Source organism: Hyperoodon ampullatus (genome assembly GCF_949752795.1).
Source record: "Hyperoodon ampullatus genome assembly, chromosome: 13".
Classification (NCBI taxonomy): Eukaryota; Metazoa; Chordata; class Mammalia; order Artiodactyla; family Ziphiidae; genus Hyperoodon; species Hyperoodon ampullatus.
The window spans coordinates 23,662,446-23,688,569 of record NC_136926.1 but is presented as its reverse complement, the minus strand read 5'-3'; the positions used below and the strand labels follow the sequence as shown (position 1 = coordinate 23,688,569).

Sequence of the window (26,124 nt, the reverse complement as noted above, 5' to 3'; positions counted from 1 at the left end):
CCCAGATATTCCTGTGCTGATTTTCTAGCTCCAACTCCTGACAGTTTTTCTCTTTAGCTATCCCTAGACTTGACTGATTATGAGCACCACAGACACTCGCCTCCTTTGCCAACCCAAATAATTGCTCTTAAAGTAAGTTAGTTGTCATTGTGTTTCTTTTAATGTAGAGAATAGAGGCCCCCACATTCCTCCATACTTGTGTGTAACTAATACATGGTTTAAGGTTTCTCCTGTTAAAGTGTTTTTTGTTTTTTGTTTTTTTTGGCTGTTTTTTTAGTTGCAGCACACGGGATCTTCGTTGCGGCATGTGGGATCTTTCCTTGTGGTGCGCAGACTCTAGAGTGCGCGGGCTTAGTTGCCGCGCAGCATGTGGGACCCCTGTTACCCCAACCAGGGATTGAACCCACGACTCCTGCATTGGAAGGCAGATTTTTAACCACTGGACCACCAGGGAAGTCCCTATAGTGGCTTTTTAATTTCATTTCAGTTGGACATATGATAGCTCAGACAAGGATGCCTCCTTTGGAAGCTCACATTCCTCATTAATCTTTTCAGGCAAAGAAGAGAAAACAAAGATGAAATAAATATAAGGGTTAACACTCCAACTGATAGGGAGTCTCCTTCCTTCCTCCCTCCCTTCCTCCTCTTCTTTCTTCCTTCCTTTCTCTCTACTCAACTTTTTGAGCACTTACTATGTGCTTGCTATTGTCTACTATCTCATTAAGTCTCCTAATGATGACGAAGTGGGTATCAATGACCCCTTTTGACAGATGAGGAAACTGAGACATGTTTAGAGAAGTCAGGTGTCTTATTGGATGTTTTTGTCTTTTTATAGTCATGTTATTTAGCTCTAAAACTTCAGTGATATTAATACCCATCGGGAATGATGAAACCAATCCATACACTTTTGCCAGAAGTCCTATTTTAAGCTTTCTCTGTACCAAAGGCTGCCACACATTATTGTCCTCCAACCAACCATCAAGATACAAATTATATTTCCTGTGTGCCCAATGGATGTGATGCCAGAAGGAAAAAACATGGAGTTACCAGCACTTTTTTTTCTGTCCCTTCCATATCATTGGATGTTCAGTTTGCCTGAAAAAATGATGCCTATAAAGGGAAGCATTCAGTGTTCTGACACAGCTTGCAGCATTCAGCTGCAGAATTCCTCCTGGACTTGAGATTATGACTGAGTAGGTTAAGGAAGGAGGTGGAAGCCTGGGATCCTAAGAACCCAGGTATCATACTTGTTTTTTCCAAGAGGTGGAACCATACCTGCTTTCCGCCCACCTTCCGCTCTCTCTGCAAAAGCAAGAAGGGAGCTAAGGGGGGACAGTGGGCGTGGTTACAGCCAGGCTGTTCCTTATGGGGGCAGAGTCTTGCGGCTGTGGGCGTGGCCCCGGGCCCGGCTTCCCGGCGGCAGTTGGCTTCGGGGGCGGGGCCGGGCCGAGGCTTCCTGTCTGCGCTTGCGGAATCGCAGTTTGACCCCGGAAGTGCCGGCGCTGTGGGAACTGTCATCGTGGACCGCGGCGGCTGTGGCGGCGGCGGTACAGCGCCGGCAGTGGAGCCGCCGAGGTGAGTGCGTGGCTGGGCCCTGCCGGATGTGGGGCATCGGGCCTGGGAAGGGCCGCAGCCGTGCCTTACGCGGCCTTGGGCCTCCCTGCCTACACGGCAGGGCCAAGGGTTACGCTGCCCCAGGGGCCGCGAGTCGCCCCGTTCCTCCTACCCCTCCACCGACCCCCGCCCAATTAGGCCGCCAGAGCTTAGAGTCTCGGATTCGAGGATCGGCCCGAGAGTGACCTTGGCCTTGGACGAGTCACGATCCTCCCACTTCACCCCGAGCTTCAGTTTCCTCAACGTTCATTAATTCGTTCAACAAATATATGTCCAGCGCCTTCTGTGTGCCGGGCACAGATCTAGGCACTGGGGATACAAACAGAGCAAGACAGACAAGGCTCCCGCCCTCATGGAGCTTACAGTCTAATGGGCGGAGACAGTCAACGACAAATACATGCGCTAGGTAATTAAAGATATGACAGTAACTAGGGTAGTGAATACTTTAGATAGGGCAGCCTGGTAAGGTCTCTGAGAAGAGTAATATTGAATTGAGACCAGAAGGGTGAAGACAGAAACTGAGGCAGCAGTATCCCTGGGGATGCTCCCAGGACTTATTGAAATTGGTCAATATGGGGCCCTTTCCTAATTTGTGGCATCTACTGCCCTGCTTGGCACTGAGGATGCATTGGTGGGGCACAGATATCATCATGATCATTGTCCTTATTCTTTTGGAACTTAGAGTCCAGTCGTTGCCTAGTTAATTTCTACTCATACTTGAGATGAAAACTCAAAACTTCCTTGACATCCTCTCTCCCTCAAGTTAGTTCTCTCCGTTAAATGCTGTTATAGTCCCAAGGGCCTTACCTGCATAGCATACTCACGGTGTTGAGTTTTACTTGTTTGTATGGCTGTCTGGTTCACATCTGTCTTAACCATCAAGACTGTAAACTCTATGAATGGCAGAATCAGGCCTGTTACTTGCCCGCCTTAGGATTCTCCAGGCAGGCTTCCGTGCCTGGCACATAGTAGGTACTCAAAAACTCTTTGAATGGCCTATTAACACAGTTAATTAACACAGTTTTTGCTCTCCAGTGGTTCATAGAAGGCCTCTCCTGCACCAGGTTATTATCTTCTCTTTCTGATGGTGTCTCTCCTCTACTTAAATGACGCCTCACTGCCTTCAAATGAAAGGCCAAAATCTTCAGCATAGCATTTGAGGCTCTTTTTAAAATGGCTCCATCTTTCCTATCCAACCTCTTCTCTCCACTTCTGTCACCCCCTCTCTGACCTTGTGTTCTCAGCCATCCCAAATGTCTCCCTCTTCCTTCAGAGCCACAGGCTCTGAGCCTTTACTCATGCTTGCTCTTTGCTTGGAATGTCCTTCCTTTTCATCTTTTCCTCCTATCCTTCAACAGCCAGGTTGTAAGTCATCTTCTCTGTGACATCCTTCCTTTCTCTGCTGTGCTTGTTCTGGAAATTTCCAGTTACAGCTCTAACTACACGGAGTGATAGTCATTTACATGCCCAGGATCCAGAATGTATTCAGTTAGTGTTTGTCGAGTAACTGAGGAAGCCCAAAATGCTCTGCTTATGATTGGGACTTGAATAATAACAACAAGTGAACTTTACTGAGTGCTTATTATGTGCCAAGTACTATCCTGATGACTTAGTGCTGGTTACTTCTCATATCAACCCTGAGAGCTTATGAGATTATGTACTGTTATCATCCCGATTTTACAGATGAGGAAATCAAGGCTTAGAGAAGTTAAGGAACTGTCTCAAGGTCTCAACATGGGTAGGATGGAGCCAGGATTTGAACCCAGGCTGTAGAACTATAAACCTCTCTTTCAACCATCACACCAGCCTGGGTCTGAACAGGCACTGGCTTGTAGGAGTAGATTTCTTCCAAAAGCAGGTGCTGTCTCTACCTGTCTAGGCCTGAACTATGGGGCCTAGAATTATAAGGGTGGAGAGCCGCCTCCTCATTATGACTCTTTCCCCACCCTAGGTCCCCACACTGGATACTCCCACTACTGACTTTGGAAGGTGAGTATGGAAAGGACTGGGCTTGTGACTTCTGCACTGGTGAGCTGACCACTGATGTTTCCAGCTGCCCTCCCAGCATCGCTGAGGGGTTAGGAAAGAAGTATTTTTAACATATTCAGCACAAGAGACCCAGGTGCCCAGGCACAAGAGCTGGGCTTCAGTTTCAACTTGGCCACTCATGTATTTACCTGAGCAAATCAGGGCCCCTCTTTGGACATCTGAGCTTAATAATCCTTGTCGTTCTTATCTGGGTTATTGCAAAAGGCTAGTAAGATAGTAACTTGATTAGAAGTAATGTATATACAACAGATGGTGTTATCTACATTTTGCAAAGGTGAAAGATGAAAGCTCAGACACGGGGACCATGTATCTGATCCACTATCCACTGCGATCCTAGAGCTGGAACAAGCCTCGAGGACTAGACAGACTGGACCTCTCTCTTTGCATCCCATGTGAAGATGGATATCTTCACAGTCTTTAAAGCAGCCGCTGAACCAAGGTTCCTGGTATACCAAGCTGCTTCCTACCTCCTTACCTTTGCTCCTGCCGTTTCCTCTGCCTGGGACACCCTTCTTCCCTGGCCATTCTCCACTCTCAAGACTCAACTCAGGCTCTCCTGAGCCTTCAGGCACTCCTCTAGAAATGCTTCTCCGACAGCCACAGCCCCCACCAGCTCAAGTGCACTAGACTCAGTACAGTGAATGGTTAAGAGCCAGCCTGCTTCACCAGCCACTAACTCTGAGACCTAGGGCAAGTTTCTTATCTTCTCCAAGCCTCTGTTACCTTATTGATAAAATGAAGGTAATAATAGTACCAACCTTAGAGTTGTTACGAGCATTAATACATGTAAAGCAACTTAAGGTGTATAAAGCGAGTTCATGCTGAGAAAAGCACTGAGAAGAGCACCAGCACATGAGAAGCATGCTTCCGCTGCTGCTATTGTCATTATTATTATTGGATCAGAAGCTCCCCCAGGGCAGAGACCCTGCTTTATCAGTCTGTCTTCATAACACCAGGGCTAGGCCTAATATCTGAGATCTGGGACTCCAGTAACTCATGGCTGACCATGCCCCTCAGCTCCTCTGTGAGGGTTCAGGAGGTGATGATTTCCTCATCCCAGCCTTGATATGTCTTCATGTCGTCATTGAGACTGTGCTGGCCTTTTGTGGCATGTCTGAGGCCTGAGTCACTTCTGTACCATGATTCAGCCAATACGCATGTCCTTCCGCAGGTCAGGCCAAGTTGTATTGAGAAAAGAGCATTGGATGGGAAGACAGGAGACGTGGTGTCCGCTGCTCACTGACTCTGAGGCCAGTTTGTGCCTCTCTAGAAAGGAGCTCGCTCTGGCAGTTTTCTGTGAATTCTGTTGACCCCCCTGGTCCTCCTGTTTATCCGTGTCCTTCTTTCCTGAAGCTTAGAAAGGTTGTAAACTCTTAACTCCCTCTGCAAGTGAAGAAAGGCCCATGGCTTCAACCCCCAAAAGACTTAAAATCTGGTTAGAGTGGTAAGAAAAGTATCCTCATATTCAGTTGTTCATGAAATATTGGATGAAGCCACGTCTGTATCAAACCTGTGCTTGTCACAGGAAAGGTAGCAAGAGAAGGAGAGCCCAGGTACTGTCTTCACAGAGTTCACAGGCCAAGGAGGGCACAGACCTGGAGCCATAATAAAGATAATCTAGGTACTTTTAACCAGTACTTCTCAAATTGGGTGGGAATATTTCAGGAGTCACCTGGGGAGTGTTTTCCTCCTCAGCTGATAACTGCTGCTTTAGGCAAAAAAGTCACTTTGGTCTAGATTAGTAGGTACAGGAACCAGGCCTTTGAAGCCTTTGAGGCCAGAGGCTGAAGCTTCTCTCCTGGCTCTGGGATCAGCCCCAAAGCAGGCCTCTGCCCCCAGGAGCCTCTGTGTCTGCTGTCTTCTTCCCATCCATATTCCTTTCAGGAGGGTCAATGCAGCACAATGCCAGCTCTGCCCCTGGACCAACTCCAGATCACCCACAAGGACCTGAAGACAGGGAAGCTGAGGACTTCACCAGCGCTGGTGAGCCGGTGCCTTGAGGCCGTTCAGCCTGATATTATCATTCTTGCAATTTCAGAAGCAAAAAGTAAATTCCTTCTTTATCTGTTCTAGAATGACCCAAGGGCCACAGTCTGTAATTCAGTAGTCGGGACGCTATTAGGTCCTTCCAGGCCCATCGTAGAAGTTTCCTTTCCGAGCAGCTTGAATTTGAGTGGTATTTTCCATGTCACCACCCCACACCTTGCCTGCAAAGCATTTCATTTTGAATCAAAGTCTGATGGCAGTTCTGACTCAGCCTGAGCTGGCTAGCAGTGGGGCTGGCCCAAAGCTGTGTCTGGGGATTGGACCCTGTGGGAGGTGCTCAGGTTTCGGATGGGCCTTTTTCAGAGCTGTACCAGCTGCTATCCACTTTAGCGGGGCACACTGATTTCAGAGGTCAGTTCTGAGCGGACTGAGAAGCGCCACACACAGACCTGGCAGGGCTTGTGAGACTGAAAATTAAGGAGGCTGTGAGCATGCCGATTACCAGCTGTGGGGAGAGATTAGAGCCTCAGAGAGGTGCCAGGGTGCTGGAGAAGGAGACAGACGCGGGGACTGGAGTCCCCATACCCCCTTGCTCTTTTCCCAAGAATATGAGCTTACTTGAACAAGGTGGGAGGAAGTATTTTCTGGGAGCTTGAGTAAAATTGTGGGAAACAAGAGCTTGGTGTTTTATTTCCTGCTTTCTGGATGGCTTCCTATTATTTCCTAACTACTCTCTAATAATAGTACTTAATATTTATAGAGGGTGGCTCAGTGGTTAAGAATTCCCTGGTGGCTCAGTGGTTAAGAATCCGCCTGCCAATGCAGGGGACATGGGTTCGAGCCCTGGTCCGGGAAGATCCCACATGCCGCGGAGTAACTAAGCCCGTGTGCCACAACTACTGAGCCTGTGCTCTAGAGCCCGCGAGCCACAACTGCTGAGCCCAAGCGCCTAGAGCCTGTGCTCCACAACAAGAGAAACTGCAATGAGAAACCCGTGCACCGTAACAAAGAGGAGCCCCTGCTCGCCGCAACTAGAGAAAGCCCGTGTGCAGCAACGAAGACCCAATGTAGCCATAAATTTAAAAAAAATAAAAAAAATAAAATTTATAGAGCACTCGCTCTGGGCCAAACCTTTCACCTGGATTATCTCATGTAAGCCGAACCACAGCCCTCTGAGTAGGCATTTTGGTTGTCCCCATTTTACAGATGAGGAAACTAAAAGTTCAGGGTCATAAAACTGGAAAATGAGGGGAGCCAGGATGGGAACACAGCTAGGCTGCCCCTAGAGCCCATACCCTTAACCTTTCTGCTATAAAGCCTCTTGTTTCTTTTTTATAACTTTTTTTTTTAATTGAAGTAGAGTTGATGTCCAACATTATATGTTTCAGGCGTATAATATAGTGATTCACAATTTTAAAGGTTATATTCCATTTATAGTTATTATAAAATGTTGGCTGTGTTCCCTGTGTTGTGCAATATATCCTTGTATTCATAATCTTTTTATGTAAGGGGGTTACTGATCAGAAAATTGAGAACTGTTCTGTCCTATATGTTAGCTGTTCACCACGTGTGGTGGTTGAGCTCTTGAAATTGTGGCTAGTTCAACTGAGGAACTGGATTTTTAATTTAGTTTTAGTTCATTTAACTTAAAATAGTCCCATGTGGTGAGAGCCTACTGTATTGGCCAGCACGGACCAGGTCTAGAGCAGTTCCGTCACTGCAGAGGTTCTGTTGGTCGGCGCTGGTGGAGATGGGTTCCTTGGGTCTGATTTCCCACCTCAGTCCTTCCCCGTGTACTGGACACCTGGGTTGCTAGACTGTGGGCTCCGTGGGAACAGAGACTGGGCCCTTCCCTTTGTTCTGGTTTTCCAGTGCCAGGCACATAGTAGCTCTCAGGAGACATTCAGTAAATGAGTCAAGGACCCTAGCCATGCTTTGTGACAGGCACTGGAGCTACAAAGAGAAAAGACGTGGTTCCTGCCCTTGAGGGGAGAAAGCAGACTGGTAGTTCTCTGCAGCATGATCAGGATATGAGAGAAGGAAGTCCAGGCTGCTGATCCAGACCAGCGGGGTGTATGGGTATGGGGAGGTCTTAGGGTGGTGGGAGAGCACACACTGCCAGGGACCCCTTCCAGAAAGAGGGGGATCCTGAACTGGGTATTAAAGGGTGAATAGGCACTAGCCGGGCAGAGCAATGGGAGGAGGGTGGACCTGGCAGGAGGACCTGAGTCTATTGGCCTGGGCTCCTGAGAGCCTGACTCCTACACCAACCACCTGGGGCGGAAGCAGAGTTAAGGAGCCCGGCTTTGTGTTTAATGTCACACAGACTTGGCCCTGTGACTTTGGGCAAGTTACTTAACGTCTCTAAGCCTCAGGATCCAAAACAGGGTAACAGTAGAACCAGCCTTGCGGGGGTGGCTGTGAGGATTAAATGAGATGCCTGTGAATTAGCAGTGAACCTAGGACGTAGTGAGCACTCAATGAAGACGGTGATGACAGCTGTGACGGTGACAGCGGCATTATGAATGGGGTGTAGGGTGGGAAGAGGGACGAGCTAAGGAAGACAGCTGCTTGATTGAGGAGCAGTCTTTTGGCTGTGCTGCAGGCCACCAGAAGCTCCTGAAAGATTGTCCTCAGAGATGTACCTGCCCTGTATTTGTCTCTTTAGTCCCAACTTGGGAGAAGAAGATCTCCAGCAAAGGGACAGCCATCATGCTGCCTCTGCAGAGTGATAGCTGAAGCTAATGTTTATTGAGTAGTTACCGTGCAGATGCACATACTTACTATTGAAGATCCAAAAGAAATCAAGTCTTGGGCCAAAGTGGGTGAATGGGCTCTTGAGAAAGACAAGACTCATATAAGTGGAGCATTTGGAGAACGGTCCAAAATAGTTTCTTATCAGGATAAACAGAGCAGAAGTTTGAGGGGCAGAGAATGTTCAGAAAGCTTCATGCAGCAATGGGACCTAAGCCAGGCCTGAAGAGTAGAAGATACAGTTGGAGCCTGCTGCTCCTTGCCCTGGAATCTTCCATGCCCCCTACTCATTTTTTTTTTTTTTTCTTTTTCGGCTGCACCATTCGGCATGTGGGATCTTAGTTCCCTGACCAGGGATTGAATCCATGCCCCCTGCATTGGGAGCATGGAGTCTTAACCACTGGACCGCCAGGGAAATCCCCAATGGCCCCTACTCTTGAGCGTGGCATTGAAGGTCCTTCAGAGACCCTGGCAGGATCTGGTCCTTCATTACCTCCATGCATTCCTTTGTTCAATCAGCAAATGTATATGGAGAGTCTGCTCAATGCCAGGCACTGTTCTAGGGGTTGGGACTGCTGTGGTGAGCAAAACTCAGACTCTCTCCAGAGACCTGCAGGGTAGTGGGGGAGAAGGAGAAGGCAGGCCCTCCCTTTTATATCACTTTATTGAGGTATCATTGGAGAACAATAAACTGCATGTATTTATCTAAAGTATGCGATTTGATTGGTTTTGACATCTGCATACACCCATGAAACCATCACCATAATCAAGATAATGAACATTTCTGGACTTCCATGGTGGTCCAGTGGTTAAGACTCTGCACTTCCACTGCAGGGGGCACGGGTTCTATCCCTTGTACCCCTGGTCGGGGAAGTTCCGCATGCTGTGTGGTGTGGCCAGAAAAAAAAAAAGATAATGAACATTTCTACTACTCCCGAAAGTGTCCTGGTGCCCCCCCTATAATCTATCCCTTCCTCTGTTCCCTTCCACAGCAACCACGGATCTGCAAGCACTTCTGATATAATTTAACAAGTGCTACAGTCGGGGAAGCACAGAGTGCAGGTGTTGGGGAGCCCAGGTGAAACCCATAACCTAGTCAGGGTGGGACTTGGGAGACTTCCTGGAGGAGGTGAGGTCAGAGCTGGGGTGAGAAGGATGAGCAGTGAAACCAGGGTGACACGTGGTACCTTAGGTCATTTAGTAGGTCTGCAGTGTCAGGTTTGGTTCAAATCCTGCCTCAATTGCTTCCTTAGCCCTGTGACCTTGGCAAAGTTCCTGAATCTGACTGAGTCTTGGTTTCCTCCTCTGTAAAATGGGGAGAATACTGTCTCCTTTTGAAATAGTTGTTGTAGGTAAAAAAGAAATGGGCTGGGGGACAGGCCTACTCAGCAGCCCGCACAAGGCAGGTCCTCCGTGAGTGATGGCTTTTATTATCCTTACAGCATCTCTCCCTCCAAATCCATCTCCCACCGCCTGGTGCAATCTGTGCCCTCCTTTTTTTTTTAAATGGTCCATTTTTATGCTTCCGTAAAAATACTGTGTTTTCCACCTAAAAATCCTTCTCATCGTCCAAGGGCCAGCTCAGATGCTGCCGGCCCTGGGAAGCGGCCCCTCGTCCTCCAGGCGCAGTTAATCACCTGTTGCCCTCTCACAGTCCCTCTTCCGGGTTTGAGCTGTCTGTTTTGTGCTCATTTGATAGCTTAGATGTGCATCTTCCCCTCTGCAGAGTGGGCTCTGGAAGCACACGGATGCCTTTCTTCATGTGCGCAGCAGGGTGCCAGTAAATGTGTAGGATTGTAGGGAGGTAGACTCTCAGGGGTGTGTGTATGTGTGTGTCTGTTGGGCAAGTGGGGTGAGTAGCCTGGCCTGAGAAGTGACCTAAGAGGTGAGATGTCAACAGACAAAGGCAGGAGGGGAACTCAAAAACCAAGGAGGTGAAATTAGGGCCTAGAGAGTAGTTTTGAACTTGTTTCAGGCAGCAGGATTCCTTTTGTATAAATTCTGATTTAAATGGGAGGGGTCCTGAAGACCCACCTGGCAGGTGACCCCCAAGGAATCCCGCAGGACTCAGAGACTCCACAGTTTGCAAACTTGCGTTAGGCAGTTGGGAGGTGTAGGTGGTTCTCGAGGAGACTGACCAATCAGCTGTGGTTTCCTGTCCCCCCTCGATTGACAGACCTGGAAGTGGGTGGATTGTGGTTGATAATAGCTGAGACGCAGCCCAGCCTTCTTCCTGTTATCACCTCCCCCCCACCCCAAGAGAAAGCAGCCCTTATGTAGTCAGAGGAGAAAACTGAGCTCATCTTCTCCTCCTTATGGTGAACAAAGTAAGATTTTTTCATGGCAAGGTAAGGGTTGGAAGAGAGAGCTTGTGATGCTAAGCTGAGACCTGCAATTACCTGATTAGCATCTTTTAAAAAAAGATTATACGATATAGCACAATGATATGTACAGTATACTGTTTGTGTCAGAAAGATGAAAATGGGTCCAAACAATGCCTCATATGGGCACATTTTAATGTAAATACTTAGAAAAGGTCTGTGAGGATGCTCAGGGAATGGTGAGGGGTTACCTCTGGATTGACACAGGGGTTGGGGGTATGGGCCAGGCAACTCACCTTTCTGTACTATTGTGAGTTTTTGAAAGAAAGGATGCTCAATGCCTCACTTGTATGATTTAAAAAATAATTTAAAAAATAATACGTGTTCTTTTTTTTTAATGGGAAAATGTAGTCAAGTCATAATCCCTTCCACTAGAGATAGCCACTGTTAGCTTTGGGGGGTTGCCCCCCCCACTTTTTAAAAAAATCTGTACCAGTGTGTGAATGTGTTAAATATGTGTACTTTTTTTTTTACTCCCCAAACTGGTTTTATAAAATAGAGAGGTTTGTGTCCTGCTTTTTCTTCCCTTAACCTTTCCCCATGTCATTAAATATTCTCCAAAAAACATGGTATTTAATGCCCGCCTGGTGTTCCCTGGCTGCAACCAAGCCCCCTTTGTCAGAGACACTCAGTTCTTTATGCTTGAGGGTCACCGGTTGGAACAGCCCAGTGTTGTCATTGCTGTGGGTTGGCAAATGGGCCCTCACTGACTAACCTCTGCCACGTTAACACGTGGTTTTTGGATCCGTAGCACCCCGAGCAGAAGGCAGACCGGTATTTTGTGTTATACAAACCGCCCCCTAAAGACAACATTCCCGCCCTAGTGGAGGAGTACCTGGAACGCGCCACCTTCGTAGCCAATGACCTCGACTGGCTCCTGGCCCTGCCTCACGATAAATTCTGGTGCCAGGTAACATTCTATCAAAATTCACGCTAAGACAAAGCACATGACATGCCATTGGTTGGGTGCTGTTGTTTTCCTCTCCCAGAAGATGCTTTTTTTCTCTCCTTCTTACACTGGATCCTTAACAGCAAATTGTGGTTTGGATTGCTCTGACTTGTATCACAGTCTTAGTGATGTTTACACAACGCCTTCCAACACGTCATTTTTAGAAACTCGTGTTTAGCCCTCGGCTCATTTATACCTCTTCGGTCCCTTGGGGTTGGAGTGTTTGCCACAGGCCAGGGCTGATGGGCCGTGAGCCCTGCACAGTCCACCCACACGCCCTTGGGCCTCAGTGACGAGCCCTTGCTGTCCTCTGTCGCCTGGTTTAGGTTGTCTTCGACGAGACTCTGCAGAAGTGCCTGGACTCCTACCTGCACTATGTCCCCCGAAAGTTCGACGAGTGGGTGGCCCCGGCCCCTGAGGTCGTTGACATGGAGAAGCGCCTCCACCGAAGTGTTTTTCTCACCTTCCTTCGCATGTCCACTCACAAGGAATCCAAAGTAAGCCCCGGATCCCGTGACAGGTCACCACCGCCACCTGACACCTCTGTGCCAGGCTCTCAGCCCTGGGAAGGAAGGCTCTGGAAGTATCATGTTTCCTCTGTCTCCCCTCTGCTTTTATTCCCACCATTGGGGAAGAAATCTGTGCCACCTCCCTTATCCTCTAAGTCACCGGGTCGCCTGCGTTACACCCAATGTTTTCATCAATGGGGAGCCGAGGGCCCTGTGCCAGGTGGCGCGTGACTGTGCCCTCCTTGTGCGTCAGAGGGTGAAAACATTGATTCTGAGTTTTTAGAGGAACTCGTATGTGCTTTTTAAAAACCTTTACTTTTTTCCCCCTGATTTTAAAAATAATAATGCTGTCTCTAAACAACTCAAATATAACAGAAATATTTTGTAGATAATGAAAGTCATCCACAAAATTCCCTCCCCTCAAAATGACCACTGTCAAGGTGCATGTTCCTTCAGGAAACTTTTTTCCTTTCAATGTGTGTGTGTGTGTGTGTGCGCGCATATTTATTTTAAAAATAGTATCTTGCTTTTTTGTTTTTTTAACTTGTTACATGGAAATTTTCAAATATACACAAAAGTATAATGACTCCCACGTACCCATTACCTGGGTTCAACAGGTATAGACATCTTGTTTGCTCCTTCCCCCTGAGTTTTCTGTTTTTCTTGGAGTATTTTAAACAATCCCAGACATCTTGGTGATTTACACATAGATATTTTAGAATGATTCCCCAGCTGATAGTTTTATAGTGAGCTTTTGCTTCTGTTTACATTAAGATGAAGTGTGACCACTGCTCCAGGTCAGTCCACGAGGCTCGGACATATCCGCGGTGTGGACAGAGCTTCTTCTGTTAGCCAGGTCCCTGCTGATGGACCTGAAGGTTGTTTCTTGTGAGCTTGCTATTACCCTGCAATGCACAGTTTTTGGAAAGTCTCTCATCCTTCCTGCACTGTTCCTTAGGATCACTTCATTTCCCCCTCTGCTTTTGGAGAAATCCTCTACAACAACTTCCTGTTTGACATCCCAAAGATCCTGGACCTCTGCGTGCTCTTTGGAAAAGGCAACTCCCCGCTGCTGCAGAAGATGATAGGTGAGTAGGGCCTGTGGCCTGGGGGCGGCAGGGTGGGGGGGGCACAGAGATGGCCCCCACATTCCAAAGGCGGGCGCCCGGATGAGCACAGGGGGATTCAGAGCAGCAGCAGTGGGTGGTGCTTGGAAATGTCTTAGTGGACGTGTGTGTCAACCCTGAAAGAAGTGACTAAGTGGCGGTGGGGGAGTGGAGACAAAAATGGGCATCACGCAGCTGCTCCAGGATCTTGGAGTCCTAGCATTAGGCCATGTGTCAAACAGTCGAAGGAGTCGGGGAGTTTGCTTCGGCAATGAGAGTAAGAACGGTGGCAACAGCTAACAGGTATTTGAGTGCTCACTGGCGACTCTGCCGACGCTCCTCATATATCATCTCAGTTGATCCAGTCGCCCTGTGATGTCAGTAGTGTCATCATCCCCATTTACAGTTAAGGAAACTGAGGTTAAATGTAAGGGACTTGCCTGAGAGGCCATGACTAATGAGTGGCCAGGCTGGGATTTATGTCACTTGGGCCTGACTCTCAAGCTCTCGCCCTTGGCCACTCCCTGCCTCAGGGGTGATGAGGCTGCCTCAGAAATGTCGAGATTTGCGTTGCTGCTGAGAACAGATGGGGGCAGAGTTCAGGGAGGACCCTTTGGGGTTGTGAAGGGAACAGACATCAGCAGTTGGATCCCACCAGGAGGCCATGGGTTGGAAGGTTCACTCAGAGGCGGAAGCTTTGTTGGGAAGTTACAGAGGGAACAGTGCCGCAGTGGACTCGTCTTTGAATAGCCACTCATGGCATTGGACTGGCACGGAGAGCTACTCACCCTGGACACCCCTGTCAGCACTCCTCACCCTGAGATTGTAGGATAGAGGCTTCCAAATGCCCAGTTACCGAGCTCAGTTATCCCTAGAAATGTCTTCTTCCCTTCCTTCCTACCTCCCCCCCTGCAATAATAAAGGTAATATATGTTAATTTAGAAAATTTTGAAAGAATATAAAGTGTAAAGAAACAGGAAAGCAATTACTAAATTCCTGCAACCAGAGACAATGATTTGGTGATTATTCCCTTCTAGTCTTTTCTCTTTGTATTCTTTTTAAAACAGAGCATAATGTGTATGAAATTTCACATCCAGCTTTTTCATTGGAACGACCTCTGGTTTCTCATTCAAATCTAATTATTGCCTGATCATCAGTTAATTTCTTTTATTTTCCCCAGGAAAGACCCTTAATAATTATACTCTAGCAGAGGTTGGGGTGAGTGCACACAAGCAGGCACGATTAGTTAGAGAATTATTAGGCTGGTTTGGTTGGAGTGGAGCATTCTGGGAGGGCAGCGCAGGAGCCAGGGGAAGAAGCTGGGGCCAGATCAAGGAGGGCTCCACGCCAGGCTTTGGCACTTGGGGAGCAGTATCGCTTGGTGGCTAAGAAGGCAGGTTCTAGAGTTGAACTGGCCAATCCACAGCTCTAGTCCCGGCTGTGTCACCTTGACTAAGTCAGTTAGCTACCCTAAGCCTGAGTTTTCTCACTTGAAGAAAGGGAAGACCAACCTGTAGGATGGTTGTGGGCATTAAATATGAGGTGGTGCTCAGCACAGAGCCTGACACATTACAGGCACTTGGTAAGTGCGAGCTCTTACTGTGACGAGGCTGTGGGAGCCTCTAGGAGCTTGGAGCATCTAGGAGCTTGGAGCAGGCCGGGGAGCCATCTGGCGACAAGGTTAATCTGGCAGCATGCAGGTGGGGAGGGTGGTGACGGGAGCCCATGGAGGGGGCCAGGGCTTCAGCGTGGGTTTGAAGGTGAGAGCCTGCTTGGGCTGCTGGGGCAGAAAAGGACACATCTGGGAGTAAAGCGGGGCTTAGTGAGGTCAGCTGGAGAGAGGAGTCTTAACGAATCTGGAGAAAACGTGAGGTGGGGGAGCAGGTTGTAAGTAGAGGCAAGGGCAGCATTAGGTCCGTGGGCTATAGACGGCTGTGAGGGTCCAGGCAGAGATGCTGTCTGGCCGCATTTCCAGACAAGCGAGGGTGGTGTGAGAGAGCTCCGCCTGTTGCCAGGGTTCCTAATCTTTTGGGTCACTGACTCCTTTGAGAATCAGATGAAAGCTTGTCTCCAGGAAAACATACCCCCTCATAGAGTTTGAGCTGTTTTAGATATTCTCATCCCCAGATTGGGAACCCTAAATTGGCTTATTAAGGAGAGCCCTTTCTTTGGCTCACAGAGGCTGGTTCACAGAAAAGAGGGCAGGATCAGGTATCAGGAGCCCCTTCATATTGTGTGTGTGTGTGTGTGTCTGTCTATCTGCCTCTCCGTCTGCAGGCCCCTTCTCCACACCCTTCAGCACGCGTGTGCACGCACACACACACACACACACACACACTAGCTCTCTTTCCAACCCTTGAGCAGAAGACACGAGACACAGCAAGGGGCAGCCTCCACTTTCTCCACCACAGAAGCTCTTGAGCAAAGCAGATCAGCTGGAAGAGGGTTGACAAAGGAGACAAGGGGGGAGCAAGGGAACTGGCCAACTGTCCTTTGGGCAGAAGCCCAGTCCTTGCCCTGTCCCTGCCTCCTCCTTTTTTTTCAACCTTAAGGCTGGTGTTGTGAATCAGCAAGTGTAATTGTGAAAGCAGGGCCCTTCAGTTAGACTCTCTTGGAGCTGCTTTGCCAGAGCAGGAGTATATGAGGCCTTGGCCCTGTGGAGGACAGCACTGATCTCTTCGGCAATACCTTGCATCCACCCTGGGTTTCTGAACTACTTCAGTCTGAGAAGGGATATTTCAAGGGAAGCCATTGCTGTCCCTTCTTTTTTAATTATTTCTTTAAGAGATCAAAGTCAGATCTTCAATGTCATTGGAATCAGATAAAGGAGAAGAAGGAGACTCCAAAGACCGCAAGGGTAGATTGTGAAATGTGATCTATTTTGATGCTTATAAAATATCCCTGTTAGGGCCTCCCTGGTGGCGCAGTGGTTGAGAGTCCGCCTGCCGATGCAGGGGATACCGGTTCGTGCCCCGGTCCGGGAGGATCCCATATGCCGCGGAGCGGCTGGGCCCATGAGCCATGGCTGCTGAGCCTGCGCATCCGGAGCCTGTGCTCCGCAACGGGAGAGGCCACAACAGTGAGAGGCCCGCATACAGCAAAAAAAAAAAAAAAAAAAAAAAAAAAAAAAAAAAAAAAAAAAAAATATCCCTGTTACTCAGGCCTAAGCATGGAAAGGATTATGGAAGAGTGCCTCCCCCTCTTCCCGGTGGTCCAGGAATGGTGAGGACCACTGTGTGGCCTGGGAATTATGGGAGGAGACCTGCTCCTGATGCCTGGGTCAGGAGACTCTGCCTGGAGAGGGTGACATCTGCCTTATGGTGGACTTAGCTCTGGGAGGTCACTGCAGTCAGAGGGAGGGGACAGGGCTCATTGTGTGAGGTTGAGGATGGTGTGAGGGGAGAATGCAATTCGAGGGTTGGGAAGAGGGTGGCCGGAGATGCCAGCAGAAGCCAGATCTTACAGGCCCTTCGTGCCGTGGTCAGGAGTTCAAACTTGCCCTTGAGAATATTGCTAGGAGGGTTTTATGAGGAAGAGTAGAGGTTGGTGGGGAGACAGCGCAGTCACTCCCCGCCTGTCAGGAGCAGGTGGGCACAGATGGTCAGGGAGTACCTTCACAGGTTGAGGGGTCAGATGGGAGGTGCTGAGGAAGCTCCTGCTGGTGAAACTCAGTTTTCTGGAATCGAGGAATGAAGCGGCCTCCAGGAAGGTGTATACACAAAGTCCAGCCACCTAGTGACTTGCTTACTCACCCAGCCCCATCTGGCCTTTGATCTCATTCATTTTCAAATCCTCCAGGATAGGGTGAGGGCTGCAGGGTTATCATTAAGGCAACCGAGGACAGACCTGCCCAAAGACAGAGGACACCTAGAGGTCAGAGCACCCTGACAGTCAGCCAGCCTTAGGTCCTGGGATTGTAGTGGGATGAGGAACCCAGGCTCTTCTTAAGGGCTGGGGCATTTTACATCATCATGTCCCCTAGCTAGCTGTGATCCTCCTTCCCTCCCCACTTCCCCCACCCATTTGGGCAGCCAGGACACCCGATTTCTGTTCCAGTTACCATATGCTCTAACCTCCGCACTCACAGCAGCAGCACTTGGAGGATAGTGAACACTTGGGGAGGGGCTTCATTTTATAGGAATAAGTGCAAATGTGTGGTAAATCTATCTCCAGGTCCCGGCAGGCCTCTCACCTTGGAGTAGGGATTAGTATGGCTAGCAGATTCAAAAGCAGAGGGTAAGAGAATTTCTAGAGAAATTTCTCCCTAGAATCTCCTCACATTACCAGAGGCGTGGCCTGGCAAGACTCCTGGATTGTAGCACCCAGGTTTCTTGAGCAGAGTGATCCTGTCTCCTAATTTTCCTGGATGACTAGCTCCTATTTACAAAGCCAGTGCTGTCATACAAAGGACAGTGCCCAAGTGTGATCATTCCCTGGGGATGGCAGGGTGAGCTGGTTTGACCAGGGAGGGTCTTTTATGTAATTTGCTGGGCAGAGGTGCTTAAAAGGTTAACTTGTACTGAGCAAGGTCCCTCCCTCACCCTGGGGAAGTTTCTAGGCTGGGCCAAAGCTCTGTGCCAGCGGGGCCCAGGGCCAGGACTGCTTTAGTGCAGGCAGGCTTAGGAAAGAGGAGAAAGGTCACAGAACATGCTGGCAACCATTTGTACTGCGTCCTCTCCACTCCTACTGTCTTTTCCCAATTCCTACCTTTCTCTTCTCTTTTCAGGAAACATCTTTCTCCAACAGCCAAGTTATTACAATGACCTGGATGAAACCATGCCCACCATCCTTCAGGTACTGACTGACTCTCAGCCCTGCCCAGGGGAGGCAGAGCCCTTCTCCTACCTGCTGATGTTTCTCAACTTTCCTGGACGAGTCTGGGAGAAATCCCCCCCACCCGCCACCCCAGATACACCTCCAGACTGTCTCTTTGTTGCACCCCTCACCTCGCTCCTTTGAATTCATCCTTTCGTCTCTTGAACAGGACTGAAATCTAAGGGCTGTCCAGCACTCATACAGAAAGAGCTTGGGGTGCATTTTGTGTTGTTTGTCAACAGCCATCTACCTCTAAGGATACCCCTGTACGTTTCTCAAATCAGATGAAATAATGTTCATTGTAGAAAATTTGGAAAATTTAAAAAAAAGAAAAAAAAACAGAAAGAGGAAGATTAATCTCCCTCCATAATCCCACCACCAAGAGATAACCACTGTCGACAGTAACTCTTAGAATTTTACATGCTAGCATACTTAAAATATAGCACAATCAGTTAAACACTTACATGATTTTATGATGGGCTCTGTTTTCCCCTCACTGTTGATTTGTCTTTTATTTCAATATAGTTCCCATAAATCGCCATCTCCAGGGGATCCAAAAACATATGTTACTGACTGTAACTCTTAAATATTCATCACCATACACTTGCCCAGTCTATCCAGGTAATATCCACAGGATTTACATACATTTTGTCATTTTAATCCTCACCACAATCCTGCAAGAAGGATGCCCCCATTATTCCACTTTGACACAGATTCCACTCTGACCCCGCTCTCTGAGAAGGTCACTGTCTCAGCTGGTGTCCCAGGAACGCTGGCATATATTTAAAGATTCCGAGGCAGTTTTCGGATCACCAGTCCCTCGGTGCAGGGTGGGGGTCCTAGCTGCTGGCTCGACGGGATGTGGGAGAGTCATCTATTGTGTTTCACAGGTCTTCAGCAATATCCTCCAGCACTGTGGTTTGCAAGGGGACGGGGCCTGCGCCACACCCCAGAAGCTTGAGGAGAGGGGCCGGCTGACCCCCAGCGACATGCCTCTCCTGGTGAGGTTGCCCTTCAGCCCAGCTTCTTTCTGGCCAGTAGAAGGCCCAGCAGCTTCTTCCCCTGCTCACAGCCCTTTACCCCAACCCCACCGGCAGCTGTTCCCGTCACACAGGTATAGAGCGTTTCAGCAGGCCTTCTCTTTTCACTGGGAGCTTCATTTATGGAGTAGCAGAGGGAACAGGATGGAGGTTTAGTCTTCACATAGTTCAGGTGGACAGGTTCCTTGGTGCGTTATTCATTGAGCCTTTCATCCACCGCGCTGATTTGCGCGGAGGAGCTCCTAGCACGTGCCAGGCCCCAGGCTGGGCTGTGAAGGTGAAGCAGTGAGCAGAAGCAGACATGGCGCCTGCTCTCATGGAACTCAGAATCTAATGGGGATGACAGACGGGAGGTAAATGTTTAAGGAGCCTGGACGTGCGTCTGGCCCTGTGTTAAGCACCAAAGTTAGAGGAGGAACGAAGCAGCTGTGAGCTGCCCTCCTGGAGCTTGCGATCTCGTGGGAGAACAGGCCTTAAACAAGTGTTTCAGAAAAGGGCACACCGAGTGCTGTGGGAGCAGGGCATGTTACCCCTCTGAACCGCAGAGAAGTCTCTACAGATAAGTCTCCTCATCTGTAAAATGGAGATCCCAGCCTGCTTGTTAGCGTCATCGTGAGAATCAGAGAAGCCTATGAGGACGCGCTCCCTGTTCTGTACAGGCGCTTCAAACTCTAAGGAAAGTGGGGTGGGCTATTCTTGTCCTCACTGGGATGTACTTTCTGTGTGGGACCTCAGGCGCTGTCTTCAGATTCAGGGACGGGTTCTCCTTCAACTTCCAAGAGAGAATCGTATTAGCCCAGGGGACCTCCCTGGCAGTCCAGTGGTTAAGACTTTGCCTTCCAGTGCAGGGGGTGCGTGTTCGATCCCTGGTTGGGGACCTAAGATCCCACATATGCCTTGCGGCCAAAAAACCAAGACAAAGCAGAAGCAATATTGTAACAAATTCAATAAAGACTTTTAAAATGGTACACATCAAAAAATATATATATATTTAATTTAAAAAAAAAGAGAGAGAGAGAATCGTATTAGCCCAGAACTAGAAGTCACCCTAGAGATCCCCGGCTGTGCATCTGTTGGAACTACAGTAGCAAGACCCGAGCTCCCCAGATCGTGCTTTAGAGATGGACAAGCCAGTCTTTGCCCGGGACCTCCAGCGTTCACCTGCCTGTTGGGGACCCCCAGCTTTGTCAGCTTTGTCTCAGACCCTCTACAGAGCCGTCCCTGGGGGCGGAAGAGAATAATGCAGTGTTTTCCTTTGGCGACAGGAATTAAAGGACATCGTTCTCTACCTTTGTGATACCTGCACCACACTCTGGGCCTTTCTGGATATCTTCCCTTTGGCTTGTCCAACCTTCCAGAAACACGACTTCTGTTACAGGTACAGAGGTAGTTCTGGCTGTTGAAGTCGAGGTTGGAGTTCACATCTTCGTTCAGCAAGTATTTATTGGGTGCTTAGGATGCACCAGGCCCTCTTCCAGCTCCTGCCTGTGTGGAGGCTGCATTTGAGAAGCACTGCTATTTGGGGCTAAGAACAGGGGAGGGGAGGAAGAAAAACACCAACCCAAGAGTCGGGCAGTTTCAATTCAGTCCCATTTTGTTTCAGAGCCCCTGTCACAGGCAGTCACAGGGAGTGAGAGATGATAAGGAGCGGGCTGAGGACTTCAGCCTCCAGCCCAGGGAAGAGCACACATGAGGACATGAGCAGATGTGCGCCCGTGTGGCGCCAGCTGTTGGGGCCGAATTATGAACACAGACGAGGGAGCAAAGTTCTATCTGGTGAAATAAGAGAAGGTTTCAGGGCGACCCTTAAATGAGGTCTTAAGAATGAACAGCAACCTTCCAGGCAGAGAAAGGTTTCCATGGCCGGAAGGGCATTCAGGCTGGCAGAGTGAAGCCTGTGGAGGCCCAGCGTGTGTTCCGGGGAGAACAGGGGAGTGGAGTGTGACACGGAGGGCGGGTGTGGGTGTGGGGAGCAGGCGACAACCAGAGACGGCTCCAGGGAAGTCAGACTTGGTTTGATGTGTGCTGGCAGGGAGTGGGGCCTTTATTGTGCAGGCAGGAGGGAGGCCCTGGAGGCTTTTATCCAAAGAACTCATAGAAAGATCCTGCTGTGATGAAGAAAGATACCAAGGGGGATACCGGGGTGGGGAGGGAGACCCTGTTTGCCCACTTAGCACCGTGGGCATCTGTTCTGTGTGCAGTGAGAAGGGGGTGCGCAGGGGGTGGGCTGGTAACTGGCACACTGCCTGGCAATGGCAGAAGGTGGGGGTGGGCTGCCCTGTTCTCAGTGGCCTCTGGCTGTTCTTGCCAGGCGTCTCTCCCCACCGTTCGCAGGAGCTTCTGGGAGCTGCCCAGCCCCATCCACCCAGCCCTCTGTGCATTCGGTCATTTGCTCATTTTGTTTCAACAAAACATTTATCTAGCCCTGGCATGTGCCAGAGATGGCAGCTTGGTGCCCTGAGCCCGCCTGGATCTCCTCAGCTCCCGAAAATCAGACATGAGGATTGATCGGCCTCCCGGAGAACGTTAGAATAAAGCACTGATCCATACTTTCCCCAGAAGGAAGGGGTTAGGATGGGACTCTTAAAAATGTTGTCACAGTTTTTAAAAGGTATCTTTTCTCATGGTAAATGTGACAAATGCTTGTAGGAACTTTGGGAAATCCCCAAAGGTAGGAAATGAAAATCACTATGAGAGATCATGCTGTTCTTAGACTTATTTTACTCACCATAAGCATTTTCCCATTTTGTGAAAGCATCTTCCCAAACATGGCACAGATGGCTTTGGAAAGGGTCTTTGGAGATGGGAGGGTCATTTCTGGAAGAGCTGACTTTCCTGCGAGGTACCCGTGGCGGCAGGGGAGCAGCTCCACCCATCTCAAGATGAGGAGGAAGAAAAGAAAACACTCTTGACTGAGAGTGACCCTGCCTTTGGCAAATGACACTGCCTCTGACCCACAAACAGCCTGGGGCTGGCTCAGCCTGTTCCAACTGTGCTGGAGGCCAGGAACACCCGCTGAGCGAAGCAGCCCCTCAGTCCCAGAGGGCTCTGGTCAAGGGGCTACCTCCCCAAACAGCCCTCTAGCTAATCTCTCTCAGAACAACCTTCTCTGCCCTCCTCTCTTTCTGTCCTTTAATTCTGTGAAGGAATAATACATTCACATGGTTCAAAACTCAAAAAGTATAAAATACACGTTGAAAAGCCTTCCTTTCCCCCTTCCCCGGTTCTGTTCCTCACACACAAGCATCGTGTTAGTTTTTTTTGTGGAATTTTCCAGAGATATGCATATAAATATGCACATATAAGCAAATATACACATTATAAATCTCCTGCCCTCTTTTTAATATTTAATATACTGGCATATTATGAGGACTGTATGTACTGTTTGCATTTTACTTTTTTTTTTTTTTTTTTTTTTTTGCGGTACGCGGGCCTCTCACTGTTGTGGCCTCTCCCGTTGCGGAGCACAGGCTCAGCGGCCATGGCTCACGGGCCCAGCCGCTCCACGGCATGTGGGATCTTCCCGGACCAGGTCACGAACCCGCATCCCCTGCATCGGCAGGCGGACTCTCAACCACTGCGCCACCAGGGAAGCCCTGCATTTTACTTTTAAATTTAATGTACATCTGTGCATAAAGCACCTTCAGTCTTTGGTATGGCTGGGTAGAATTCCATTGTGTGGGACACCAGCCCCCAGAGATTTAGGTTTTTTCCAGCTGTTTGCTATTACAAAAAAATTGCCATAAAGAATAACTTTGCACACAGGTCATTATGTACCTCTTTACAAGTATATCTGAGAAATAAATTCCTAGAAGTAGAGTTGTGGGAACAAATGGTATATGCATTTAAAATTTTCACAGATCTCACCAAATCACCCTCTATAGGGGTTGTTTCAGTTAACCCTCCCACCAGCAGTGTATCCTGGCAACGCCTGACTCTGCTTGAGCCAAACTACCCTCTCTCGTCTTCTGGGTGCCATGCTGTGGGCCTCGAAAGGCCTGCCTCTTTGGGCCTGCTTACCCTCTGCTACGCACAGCACTGCACTAGGAAAAAGTTGTCAGCAGCCAGCCGATTGACAGACAGATGTTTACAGGGTGCCTGCTGCAGATTCAGCACTGTCCTAGGCACATCAGCTGCATTTCTGGCTTTGGGAAGCTTAAGATGTTCAGAGATAGAATTACACCCCAGAAGAGAGGTAGCTGCATTTTAAGTTGTAAAAACACGATCTTCTGAGTACTGTGCATCTAGTTCCGGGGAGGAGTAATCACAGGGGTGAGCGTGATCAGGAAGCGTGTGGCTGGGATGAAGAGTTTCTATTTTTGCTTTTGTTGAAATTTTTATTGGAATATAGTTGATTTACAATGTTGTGTTAGTTTCAGGTGTACAGCAAAGTGAATCAGTTATACACACACACACACATATATATATATATATATATATATATATATATATATATATCTCCATTCTTTTTCAGATTCTTTTCCCATATATCAATAGGTTGCTACAGAATTTTTTTTTTTCTTTATTTATTTTTGGCTGCATTGGGTCTTCGTTGATGTGTGCAGGCTTTCTCTAGTTGTGGCGAGCGGGGGCTACTCTTCGTTGGTGCGCGGGCTTCTCATTGCAGTGGCTTCTCTTGTTGTGGAGCACAGGTTCTAGGCACGCAGGCTTCAGTAGTTGTGGCTCGTGGGCTCTAGAGCGCAGGCTCAGTAGTTGTGGCGCACAGGCTTAGTTGCTCTGCGGCATGTGGGATCTTCCCAGACCAGGGATCGAACCCCTGTCCCCTGCATTGGCAGACAGATTCTTATCCACTGCGCCACCAGGGAAGCCCTGTTACAGAACATTGAGTAGAGCTCCCTGTGCTATACAGTAGGTTCTTATTAGTTATCTATTTTATATATAGTAGTGTGTCTATGTTAATCCCAATCTCCTAATTTAGGAGATGGAGAGTTTAAATCTGAGTTGAGAAGGGGTGGCTGTGAGGTTGCTGAGGTGAGAAGCAGGGTTGGCTATACTGTGCCAGGTACAGATGTACCAGAGAGGAGTTACACTTTGATGTCATAGGAGGTAGGGAGCTGCCGGCAGTTTTTGAGCAAGAAAAAAGTCACCTTGTATTTGTTTCTCAAACCCCAGTGAGTCCTGGGTGGCCTTCTCATTGCTCTGTTAGAATGAGCCTATCTGGGCCTTGGTTTCCCATATGAATGGGGGAAGTAGCTCCAGGGCACTTCCCATGAGGCTCTTCCTAGGACCAGCCACTGTGGGACAATCTGGGGTGAACTTCAGGAAGAGCCAGGGTGGTCCCGAGAGAAAGCTGTGGTGACAACTTGGGAGCAAGAAATAGGCCTTCCCACTCCCTTGAGTTTGCTTTGCTTTTTCTAATGAAGTGTGATATTTGTGAGCTAATCCAGCCTTTTACCCATGTGTGCCACCACAGGCTAGCTTCCTTTTACGAAATAGCAGTTCCCGAACTGGAGTCTGCAATTAAGAAGAGGAGGCTTGAAGATAGCAAGTGAGGCGGGGACAAAACTAAGAGTATTGTTGTGGGAGAGAGAAGCCCCAGCTCGGGCCCTGCCCTCCGTGGGCCTCGGCATCCCCATCTCTAAGCAAGGGGGTGGGACCAAGGACCATGCGGATTTGGCTGGTGCCTCCCTACCTAATGGCCTCCCGGCCTCGGTATTGAAGCCTTTTCCCTTCAGCTGTTGCTCCAAGCTCTTATTGACCTGCTGGTTCCTGACCCCCTGTTTGAGCTGAGAAGTGGCCCTGGAACCAGCCGGCCTCTCAGAGCCTGTAGCCTTTTGCCAACTGCTGTCAACAGCGAACTGTGAGGCTTTCCCAGCCCCTGGGGGCGGGGGCAGGGGTTGGAGGGCAAGGGGCACCTGCAAATGCTGGAAAGAAGTTCCCTCGGTGCCTTTTTTGCCTCTCAAATCTACTTCTTTTTTCTCTGTGGCCTTCAAAGGCTGCTGGGTGACCTGTGGCAGAGGCTCTCCCATTCCAGGAAGAAGCTACTGGAGATTTTTCACATCCTCCTGAACCAGATCTGCCTTTTTCCAGTCCTAGAAAACAGGTAAACACTCGGGAGCCACTGCCCCACGCAGGGGGAAGAGCCCCCTCCCCAAGCCCAGCAGAGGCATTTCCCTCACTTCATCTTGTCCCTCCCCTGCTCCAGGGTTGCTGAGCAAAGATGGGAAACTGAGAAAAATGCCTCTTTCCTCCAACTGGCTGGAGGCCTGGCAGAGGGGTGGGGTGAGCGGGCGAGGAAGGGAGCTGCAGATTGTCTGCATGGAATGAGCTCATCTTGCCTGTGTCCTGTTCCAGCTGTGACAACATTCAGGGCTTCATTGAAGAGTTCCTTCAGATCTTCAGCTCCTTGCTGCAGGAGAAGAGGTGAGCGTGTGGCTGAGTTAGGACGGGCCCGTGGCACTCCCACCAGCCCCAGGAGACCTTACGTAATAGAGCCCCTGGCATGTGCTCACCACAGTCTAAGCTTCTGGGATTTGTGGTTGGGCAGCAGACACGGGGAGTGGCCCGCAGCAAACCAGCCCCTGTGGCTCCAGCCCTGTCTTCCCCGACACCCTCTCCCCACCACCCCCGCTGCGCTCTCTCTGGCAGGTTCCTCCGGGACTATGATGCGCTCTTCCCCGTGGCCGATGACATCAGCCTGTTGCAGCAGGCCTCGTCAGCCTTGTATCCTTCCACTGCAGCCCCTGGGACGGGCCTGACCTGACCGGGTCAGACCCACAGGAGTGGAGGGACATTTGGCCCCAGAACACACGGCCAGCCTGCCCTAGACGCCCGCCGAGGCCCCGGCCCCAGTCTCTGGAGGAGATGACTGCTCTGATCCTTGGGGCAAATACAGCCCTACTTACCCTAGTCTTTGCTGAGCATCTGGACCTGTGTGACCAAGATGTACTCAGCCCTGCC

The 26,124-nt window shown here is 49.4% G+C and overlaps 1 protein-coding gene across 1 annotated transcript in view; it reads left to right on the top strand.

Annotated features, from left to right (window-relative positions):
- The first annotated feature begins 1,538 nt into the window (after positions 1-1,538).
- Positions 1,539-26,124, top strand: part of ASCC2 (activating signal cointegrator 1 complex subunit 2) — a 40,186-nt gene continuing 15,600 nt past the window's right edge. The window contains exons 1-13 of the mRNA XM_079717282.1: positions 1,539-1,575; positions 3,566-3,603; positions 5,548-5,646; positions 11,536-11,694; positions 12,060-12,230; positions 13,201-13,330; positions 18,075-18,142; positions 19,054-19,164; positions 20,469-20,581; positions 24,638-24,712; positions 25,160-25,267; positions 25,519-25,587; positions 25,813-25,887. Of these exons, the coding sequence (XP_079573408.1) occupies positions 5,566-5,646; positions 11,536-11,694; positions 12,060-12,230; positions 13,201-13,330; positions 18,075-18,142; positions 19,054-19,164; positions 20,469-20,581; positions 24,638-24,712; positions 25,160-25,267; positions 25,519-25,587; positions 25,813-25,887 (1,160 nt within the window). The 5' untranslated portion in view covers positions 1,539-1,575; positions 3,566-3,603; positions 5,548-5,565. The remainder of the gene's footprint in view (positions 1,576-3,565; positions 3,604-5,547; positions 5,647-11,535; positions 11,695-12,059; positions 12,231-13,200; positions 13,331-18,074; positions 18,143-19,053; positions 19,165-20,468; positions 20,582-24,637; positions 24,713-25,159; positions 25,268-25,518; positions 25,588-25,812; positions 25,888-26,124) is intronic.